This window comes from Halyomorpha halys, unplaced genomic scaffold (genome assembly GCF_000696795.3).
Source record: "Halyomorpha halys isolate HHAL.00 unplaced genomic scaffold, Hhal_1.1 Scaffold914.1, whole genome shotgun sequence".
NCBI classification, from domain to species: Eukaryota; Metazoa; Arthropoda; class Insecta; order Hemiptera; family Pentatomidae; genus Halyomorpha; species Halyomorpha halys.
The window spans coordinates 395945-406939 of record NW_027104636.1 but is presented as its reverse complement, the minus strand read 5'-3'; the positions used below and the strand labels follow the sequence as shown (position 1 = coordinate 406939).

At 28.8% G+C, this 10995-nt stretch overlaps 1 protein-coding gene across 2 annotated transcripts in view; it reads right to left on the bottom strand.

Moving 5' to 3' along the window:
- LOC106687114 (ankyrin-3) overlaps positions 1-6970 on the bottom strand; it is a 13992-nt gene extending 7022 nt beyond the window's left edge. Inside the window, exons 1-5 of one of the 2 annotated variants that reach the window (XM_014430812.2) lie at positions 6845-6970; positions 4497-4664; positions 2553-2769; positions 1484-1615; positions 560-968 (exon numbers count right to left, since the gene is read on the bottom strand). In XM_014430812.2, the coding sequence (XP_014286298.1) occupies positions 560-968; positions 1484-1615; positions 2553-2769; positions 4497-4651 (913 nt within the window). In that variant the 5' untranslated portion in view covers positions 4652-4664; positions 6845-6970. Of the gene's footprint in view, positions 1-559; positions 969-1483; positions 1616-2552; positions 2770-4496; positions 4665-6545; positions 6721-6844 lie in introns of those variants that run through there. The other variant, XM_014430811.2, reaches the window with a different exon arrangement.
- Between the last annotated feature and the right edge of the window lie 4025 nt (positions 6971-10995).

Below are 10995 nucleotides of genomic sequence, written 5' to 3'. Positions count from 1 at the left end.
TCGATGTTTACATGTAACATCGAGGCAGGTTTTCGTTTTGGGAATTCATTCGTTGTTTGGGCGCGCAGGTGAAATGATGTCTCCAGGATGAGGAGGTCCTCATTAATTTCTGTCCAGCAAGAGTAGGAAGCCACGACACGATAGGACATAACATAAGAAAAAGAAGATACCAAGAATCATCAAAAGAAGATTGTGAAGTGGGTTAGTTTTGTTATAACTAAATTTAAATACATTTGTAAAAGAGATACTAATTTAATTAAGTGTAATTATTGTAAGTGTCTGTTTTCTGATTGCCTAGCAACCCACCCTGAGATTAAGAGTCTTTTATATTATAAAATTTAAATAAAATTCTATTATCCATTTAATATTAAAGTTTTTAAATTTAAACCCTAGCTATCTCCTTTATATTTGAATTTAGTTTAAAAAACGATTAAAATTCTTTTTATTTTAATTTTAAATTATTACAATATATTTATGTAAAAATTAATATTTTGATTTCTCTATTAATTCCACATGAATCCCACCCCTAACTATAAAAGAATATAATGTTCGGACTCACCGCTAGAGTCTGTGACACTTAAGTCAGCTGGCCCATGATCAATTAACAACTCTATAACGTCACCAAATCCAGCACGGGCAGCAACATGAACCGCTGTATGACCACAAGCATTGAGGTAATTAACCTTTGCCCCCTTGTTGAGCAGTAAATTTATAGCCTCCAGGTTACGTTCTCGTACAGCAGTGCAGAGTGGTGTTTCACCTTCACTATTTTCACCATCTATCCTGGCACCAGCCTCCAGGAGAGTAGAAACTGCTGTTAGACATTTCTCCTTTATCGCTAGGTGAACATATGAATTCCCAACTTCTGGGATATAGTTGGGATCAGCACCTTTTTCAATTGTAGCTTTTACAACTTCAGGTGAATTGGCTAATACTGCATCATGCAGAGACTTTTGTAGTTCGGGGTTCTGAAATAATAATTTCAATCAATAAAAACATTTCTAATCAATAGAAATCATCAGAATACATCTAATATAAAAAAATCAATATTTGTTTGTTCGTATTTTTAGCACTAGCATACTTTTCATCATATCGTGATGGAGCTTTTTGTTAAATGTTTAGGCTTTCCCCTGGGAGTTTATAAGCTATTCCAATTTCCCTGATAAAAAAAAAAAATTAACAAAATTTTTGTTATTTTGGCCTGTGGCTCGGAAAATACATTTTCTTCATGGTTATTATATGCCAATCGATTTGTCTATTTCTGGGAAATATTACTGATTATATTAAATGAATTTTTATTTACTAAAAATCAGAACTACATGAGGATTTTAGTAAAGTAGGACAAAAAAATTGTTTAGTAAAAAAGCAAATCATATTCATTTATAGCATTGTTTCTACCTCACATTCAACAACTGATTTACTTAGGCCCCCATGTTTCCATTATCATTTAATCTGAACTATAAGTAAAATATGATTAACGTACCACTGGTGGAACTTCACTACCAACTGATTCAAGCAACTCGTTTAATTCCTGGTCATCAGAGGCATTGGAAATAACACCATTTTCTTTGGCAAGTTGTACAATTGCCTTGAAAGCTGAACAAGGGATAGAAATCTGAAAAAAAAAAATTCACTTTTGACCAATTCAGAAAAGCCACGAGACACACTTGATAAATAAAAAGAACTCGACTTCGTACAGCAGAATTATTTTGTTCTAATAAGAATTGTATGTTATGAATGATTACTTATATTCCTTAAGTATGGTGATATTGTTATATAAAATTGTTGACCTATCACCACTCTTAAATTTTAATTAACTTGACAAGCAACTAGTTCAATCATGAATAGTATAAGGAGTTTTGAGAAAAAACTATAAGGATCTTTACACAGCTGCCTAAGATGATTAGATCCTGATGATATTAGAGTTGTTAGGAATGATTACTTTATCATTAAATTATTTTTCACTGATTACATTGCACAATAGAAAAACTTTGACAAGAAATAATTCTATTGATATAGAAACCTCGTTAACGCTCAAAGCATCATTTTTCTTTGAATATCTATCAGTTTATATTCTCAATTTAGAAAAAAATAATGAAATAATTTATTTTGCACTTATGTAAATATATTAATAAAAAAATTTTGTTATAAATACGGAAGCCTTCCTTAGTTTGCAAGGAGCCTGCTATTGCAAGAGCATTGAACACTGCTAATACTACATTCTAGTCACTGTTGAAGTATGACATGTGTGCCAGCCGCTGTGTAGGTTAGCAATCTCCATTCGGCCCTTACATACAGACATTTTGCTGCTATCCCCTGCGACTCCCTCTACGTTCTGGATTTTTCCATACCACCCCACATAAACTATTTCTCAAATTGTGTATCCATTATATATCTTTATCATTATAGTTTTCTTTTTTCCCCTATTGTATTCTTAGTATTTTTTCAATTATTTTTTTTCTTCTCAGAAATAGATATTTACATTTGTTTTGTTTTTATGTCTAACATTATTTATTTCTATAACTTTCTTGAAACAATATTATTATACAAACCTGTTGTTTCTTCATTTTTGCAGCATACTTGAGTGCTGAAAGGAGATCATCCCTAGTAAACTGAAAACCATCTTTTAGCCAGGGAAATAACTGGGCCACTGGCAAAGGTTCAAAGAACTCTGATGACATACCCAATATTGAGCAAAGAGCAGCATCTTGTTTGATAAGACCGAACAGCAAAGCTAATGTATAGCATTGGTCAGTGCGGAGATTAGCCCTAGAAATAAACCATCAAGACAAAATAAGAGCAAAAGAAATAATTAACTTGATAAACATTATTTTTCTAATTTATAATATATTGTTTTATTTTTAATAATACAGTAGGATCTCAAATATCTGGCTTGGCTTAGTTAGAACCAAGACATCACTGGAAGAAAGAGGGAAAGCTGGTTAATATGGTATAAAGGAAAAAAACTAATATTAATCAAATAACAGGTAAACATTAAAATACAATACAGATCATGTTTATAAATTATAATCCATATATTTAACTTGATCTGATTATGATTAAGTAATATTCATTAGACCAACTTGATATAATATCCAATAAAAATATGTTAAGATACATAATTTAAATTAAGTGTAGAAACTATCTTTAAGTTTTTAATAATAATCAGCTAATTTGTTTTGTTTTACTAAATCGATTAAATGTTCTCAAGACTTAGTTGGATTTTTTTTTTTTTTTTTTGATGATGATGAAACTGTGTTTCATTGTTATATTATTGTTTATGGTGATAGGGTTGGGGTGTTCAAATGGCCCTATTTCATAATTAACTCTAATAATTCATTAATACATGTAAATAAACTACTTATAAAAGCACTAATGCTTTCTGTATCATAATAATAAGCAGGACTATAAGTGATATTATAGGACTTAAGAAGTACAAAAGTTAAAATCAGCGAAATTGTATTGAGTAGAAACAACAAGGCTCAGAAGCTATTTCTATGTGCTTAGTTGTGAAACAAGCCCCACACAGTAAAATATTTCCAGTCATCAAGAAAAAGAAGTCAAGATTCAGACTCTTATACCTCGATGATGTTCTTGTGGATAAAGAAATTATAATAGTAATGAGAGAAGATGGTCAGGAATGCGGCATTAAAAAACATACTAATGAACAAAAATTTATTATTTGTGCCGATGTTTCAACCTGAATTTCAGGACTTCATCAGGGCTGAAAAAACAAAATAGAGATAACAACTAAAACCCAGAGAAACAAAAATATAAGCAAAATAATAAACAAACATGAGAATATACACAATAAATTAAGTAGATAGTAGTAATTGATAACAATAAACTATATCCCACATTACAGTAACGAGTTGTCTAATTACCATGACCTAGATGTAGATGAACAACTACTTTGTAGATCTAACAATGAACATAGGCATATAATGAAAATATTCCTAAAGATTCATGTAAGTTTTGTAAGGGAAACACAATTTAGAATGTGATTTAAAAGAACCTAATTAGCACACAAGTGCCAAAAAGGAATATCATCTTCGGGTCTTCAACCAATTCCTTATAAGTCACCCATACTGGCAGAAATCAAGGAAGTTCTAATTGATAAGCAGATGGTATCTGACAAAGTGAAACAAAAAAAAAACTTAATAAATTGTGAACTAAACTGGAAATGTTGAAGCATGGATAAAGGTAAAACAAAACTGACAATGAACAGATCTCTCTGGAGATTAAAAATAAGGTAAATTTTTGAAATTTGTTTCCAAATGATTTTAAAAACAAAAATAAAAAAATCATTTTTTCCCAAAATAGGAATAACACAACATATCAGTTTATAAAAGTTTTAACTGTTACAGGATTTTTTGAAAGAAGTCCTTGGTGAAATAATGTTACATACAATCAGATTACTACCATGACATTAACATCGGATTACTTATATTAATATAATATAATGAATATTATAACATAAGGAAAATATCAAAGACCTGTCTAAATCCTGATCCCCACTTGTAGTTGCAGCAGCATAATCAACAGCTGATGTAATTTTTTCATGAACATACTCTTCAGTAAGAGCTAAAAGCCTTTTCAAACCAAAGCTTTCATTTATCATAGCTTGAGTTATAGTACCAGCTGCCGCCATTGTTTTTCTTTTACTGGAAAAATAAAAATGTAATACTATTAAAGACTATATAATTTTAATATGAAGTAACAAATCATAAACTGAACTAATTTAGAATCTTAACCACCAGTAATTGAAAGTCCAGATAACACTAATACAATATTGATAAGATTAGAAGTTTTCAATGTCAATTATCCTATCTATGACAATCAGTATTTAAAAGGAGTGAATTTATTATTCAAAAATTAAATAACTATAATTTGACCAAATAAGATATAACAGAAAATATTAAGTCCAACCCACCAAATCAAATAACAAAAAAGAAAAGTAATTTCAATGAAAATACAAACATAAATGAAAACTTAAATTAAAACACATAGCAAATTAATGAATAACTGATTTATTAACCTGAAAACATAAATTTTATGATCATCCATATGATTCATTCTGAAGAACTGAACCACTCCAAAATATTCACAATTTATACAAACCATAAGACAATGTTTCAGATTTACTTAGTCCATTCGCATGTCTTATGGCTTTTATCAGTCGACTATGACGCTCACAATTTTCGTTTTCTCATTTCAGATTATTGTCACTTATTTAAAACATTCTCGATTCACTTTCCGTTTAGATACATAATCATTAATTTACTTCCCACTTATTATGTTTATTAATTGAAATTTCTGTAACCAAAAATCATACAGAGTCTGGCCATAGTTTTTTTTTTTTGTACAATTACAATTCTTCCACACTTCGACCCAATTTTAATCTTTTGTGAGCTACTCCTAACTTGTCTAGAAATCCCAAAGAAATCAGATGCTTTTAACAAAGCCCATAAAGTTTTTGGGCTAATGCTAGCAATATTTTCAGGTTAAATCATTGCCTAATTAAAATATTATAATCAGTTAAAGGCTTTACATAACAGAATATATTAAGCATGTCCTCTAAGCAGACATATGGAATCTTAAAAGTATATTTTCATCTTCTTGAGACGATACTTTAATGGACAATATTTTAGTACAAGGAGACCAATTTTTATTCTCAATTCATACCTTTCGACTTTTCCTTGAACACATCAAATACAACAAGAGTTTAGATTGTTTCATACTAGGTTTAGTAGCCTAGTATTTTTCCTTCTTTTCCAGGACTCTATTTTCTTCCTTATTACACTAACAGATACTACAGTACAGTTCCACAGTTCATAAACCATAGTTGATGGTTTAGGTAACAGGAATTTAAATTAATAGACACAATTGCAGAATAAAATATTGATGCATTTAAATGGAGATAATATCAAAATAATTGAAGCTAGCCCTGGATTTAAAAATAAAAACTTACAGTGACAATCAAGGAAAGATTGAACTTCAAAATTGGTAAGGTATTTATTGTTATGAAGAAATGACTGTGCCATAGGCCAACAGAAAAAGGAAGGGCTTATACAATTATGGAAACTAAACAATAACCTATAACTCGAATCACATATGTAACAGCTTGATATTCGAGACAAAAACTAAGCCACAAATGTGATCTGTAACTTTAAAAAAAAAAAAATGATCATTCTTATTAAAATAAGAAAATAAGTCTTGTCACGAAGACCACTTAAAAATTGAAAACTAAGCAAGACCCATTATAACAATCTTCTACTAAGTTTTATATAAATGTACATATGCAGGAAGGATTTACTAATTACGCTATTTGATGGACAATCAATGATAATCATTTGCATACTAATGAATGAATCAAAGAAACCTAATACTAAAAAATGGGATTTAGGTGATTAAAAAAAATCAGTTTATAATAACCAAGCTTAATTGTTACTTATTTATGGTATAAAAAGTAACTCTCTAAGTAACTAAACAAGCATTATAATAATACCAAATTTGAGTTTTAGAAGTTTTTTACCAATACTTACAACATTTCGATAAAAGAATATCAGAACACAAGTTCGAAAATTAAGCTAATGGTACAAACACAACTATAAAAATTCCTATTCTTACTATGCTAGTAAAACACTTTAAGACAGCTTACAGTGAACATTATGGTAGAAAACATTAACAGAAACAGAAACCTGTCCACTACATTAAGAACCTTTATTCGAGAACCAAGAAAACGAAAAACAATAACAAGGAATAAGTGATAATGAAAATATGTAAGACCTAGCAGAATATCATGAATAAATTATGTGATGACAAATAATTGTGCAATGTTTACCTGATTGAAACCTAGAGAATAAGAAGAAGCCGAACACATCAAAGTCCACAGTAAAATGGCGGTGCAATATGTGCATCCTATGGTTACTAAATCGTTGTAACATCAATGAAAGCATAACTCATGCTTCTTTCAATAATTAGAAATTGGTAACGTGATACCATTACCTTCATTTATGGAATATATAAAAAACAGATTTACTAGCCGAAAAACTCTATATTATATATCATACCGAGTTATGAACAGGGGCTACAATATAATTCGGTGAGGGGGTAACATTTTAAAATTTCCAAGTAATTTTTACTGGGATTCCCAATTATTTTAAAATACTGTTATTTTCCTGACTATTCTAGAATCAACTGATTTAATTTAAAAAGGTTGCTGACAAAATTTATATATATCTTTACCTAGTTTTTATATATTCAGAGAATGCAAAACAGGTATCCATTAAGTTTTTTAGATGTTCTGATTTTTTGTGAGCGCCCATTTTATATTCGTCAGCATTTTGCACTATTTGCATCTTACTTTGAAATTTTTTAATTCAAATAAAAAAAATAAGTTAAAGGACATAAAATGTAGTTTATGTAGGTGTTTACTAAATTATAAAGAAAATCTCTATAATAATGTACCTCGATAAATACAAAGTTTCCTTTTGCAGTGATGTACCTAAAACCGGATTGTATTTAGTAGTATGGACAAAACTGTCAATTGAAGTGAAAAGTTCAATAACTATAGACATCAGTGGATGAAGATGAAATGTTATAAACTCAGAAAAATTGAAATTAATGTTTTTTTTTTACTTACATTCGACCGGCAAAATCAATGGTTAACTTCTGACAATATCACTATTTAAAGTTTAGAAAAATTGAACGAAGTAATATTTAGGAAGGAGTTTTTGAAATATATTTCCCAGCAAAAATTTCTATTTTTCATAAAATATTTATAGTCTTCTTATATGCCTTCTTCCTCTGATGTTTTCAATTATGAAAGTTAAAATAACTTCAGATTATTCTCAAGATTTTTTTTTCTTTTCTTTTTTTTTTATAAATATGGAGTAATAAATATTATTTTCATTTTTTTCTTTTAAACTTTTTGTCGAATTCAATACTATATTTCGAATTATAAGTGAGATTTCACCACATTTTCAACTGTAATTTAATAGCTCCATAAACTCAACACAATACTCTCCAAACAAAAAAAGGATTAACTTCTCCTATTTTTTTTTAAATCCGAAAAATTTGGTAATGTAATTCGATACAAAAAACAGAGAAGTTAAATTTTATTTAATGCTTTTTTTTTTTTTAAATTTGATAATTACAACTTGGACATTTAAATTTTTTTTTCTCTTTTCCTCTTCCTGTCTCTGGGTTGAGAAAACCATTGTTCTCTCATGTGATAAAATTGAATTCAAATGCATTTTAGTTGACTGAACATGAGTATTCCAAATAATAAGAGACATATGAGAGATATTTTGACAATTCTGGGAAACTGGTTAATTTTTAAAGATCTATATCAGAGAAAGTAATGGTCGTACAGAGCTCATTTTAGTCTCCAGTTGCAGCAAACCTCAAGAAATTTATCAAAGTTTGGTATCTAGGTCCAGCCTCATCGAATAGATCGAGGTAATAATAAGTAATGATTTCAATAATTATAATACTTTAAATAAAATTGTTAGATTTTCTAAAATATTAATTGCTATAATTTATACTTTTTTTGGATGGAGGGCTGAGAGTTGTGGAATTTAACAATCTAATGATCGTTCCAAGAAGTAGCAAATTTCGAAAACATTGATGAAATGTCCATGCAACATAATTGCGATTACTATTACTTCTTTCAATTAATTTAATTTTTACTTTGTTTAAAAACAAATCGTTATAAATAACGATGGTTGTTACTAATTATTCTGTGTCCCTAGTGTAATTACATAAATTTTACTCCAATTATTTTTTTTTTTTTTAAGTTGATAGATTTATTTATTGATAGATATTATAATCTGCCACATAGTAGTGGGCAATAGGTAATATTGATGAATGATCTCATACATACTAAAATTAAAATAAAAAAAATAAAATAAAATAAAATAAAAAACTCTCTTAAAATATATACAAACAAAAGAATACTCCAACTATTGAAGTCGCAAATAAATGGCAGATGTTAGGATAACTGAATACAGTAATCTGATCAATTAATAATTAATTAAAACAAAAAAAAATCTTCTTGCATTATCAATAAGATAGGAGAATATTATTCTCTTCTTGTTCACGCGATCTACTTTTTTAAACTGATGTTCAGAGAAGAAGAGAAAAAAAATCGTATCGTGATGACAGTTCTGTTTTCAAGACAATAACTCAATCATTTTTCAATGAATTGTATGGATTAGTTGGCTTCAGTTTTGAATATTAAATATTGTTTGGACAACGACGTTATAGTAAACAGTAATCACTTCTAAAAACGGAAGTAAAAAGAAAAATTCGTAGCACTGTGCTGTTTAATAGTACACAGCCCGAAACGTTTGTGATATGTATGCTGATAGTTTGTTCGAAACATTTAAAATGTTTGTGATTTTTGCATTCCATTCATTTCGTTCAGCTGGGCCGATAGGGTTAGACAAATAGATTGTTAAACAAGCAATGAAAAGCAATTCTCCCCAAAGTTTGAGGGAATCGGGTATTTGAGTGGTTTTCTGTCTGTACTTCGTTGCTTTCCCTACGAATCCCCATTTATGGAAGGAATAATTACAGAAACGAAAAATGAGTTTTCCAAGAAAATACGGAGACTAGGGAAAAAATGGCTGCGATAATTTGGAAGAGGGAAGAATTTTAAACCACATGAAGAGGTGGCAACCAATATAAGATTTCTTTAGTTAAACATATTCATATTGTTATGCACTTGGGTGTAAACCATATGCACAAATGTTGGACGAAACTAGTGTAACATATTGGAGAATATTTTATGGTTTAAATTTTACCAAATTCATACATAACATTTCTTTAGGAGCGAATGTATATTTGGATGTTAACAAATAGTCACTTACTGTGATACTTGTAGATGAGAGCTAGTTTCTTGCAGTCTCATCTCGAAAATATACGTTGAAATCAGAGGATATTTTATATTTCTCTGGTAAAACATCGAACGACTATACTTCATATATATATATTTTTTTTTCTGACCTTTATTGAAAATATATAGATAGCAATAAGCTTCATAAAAATGTGTATGTATTTTATTTATATATATTCCACGAGAAGGTGTTCCTGTGGTTTTACTTAATTTACGCACGAGCTCATCGTGAAAGGAATTTATACGAGAAAGTTTAAGTGCATCAGTACGAAACTCAGATCGCTTGTGTATCGAATATCTTCGGAGAGATCCTTAAATTCGACTATTAATAATTCAAAATCAACCTCAAATTCGTAAGTGATTTAGATGGTATCTTGAAAATCCCATTAAGAAAGAAATATGGAAAATAAACATAATAATTTATTTTAAAAAGAAAAAATGATAAACATCCTAACTAGATGTTATATTATATTTATATTTTTTTCAAAATATAAAGGAGGTTGTCGGGGTGTGGTCAAAATGGAAGAAAAAATAATTAAAAACTATTTATTTACCGACGTTTTGCAGGGCTTTATCATGGCTAAAAAAGGTACAAGACAACTAAAAATATGTTGCAATGTAGGATAAAAACATACAAAAATGTAAACTAAGGTAAGGTTACAAATTAAGTCAATCTAAGTGAAAAAAAAATTATAAAAATAAATACAAATAAGATGTAGAATAATAAGTATAAATATATACATAAAAAAGTCTATGTTATTTCTTGTTTATATAAACTTATTATTATACATCTAATATTTATTTCTTTTTTTTTCACTTAAATTGACTTAATTTGTAATCCTACCTTAGTTTACATTTTCGTATATTTTTATCCAACATTGTCAACATATTTCTAGTTTATTTGTATTGTTTTGTATTTTTTTTAGCCCTGATAAAGATTAACTATCGTTTGTTGCTTTTTGACAGCATCCTCGATCATCTTATTTATCATATTTAGAAAAATTTAATTTTTCACTTTTTTATTTGCTTAAATCAATAATGAAATACACCAAAACTTCGGCAAACGAATTGCCAAATTATGTTGAGAAAGCGTG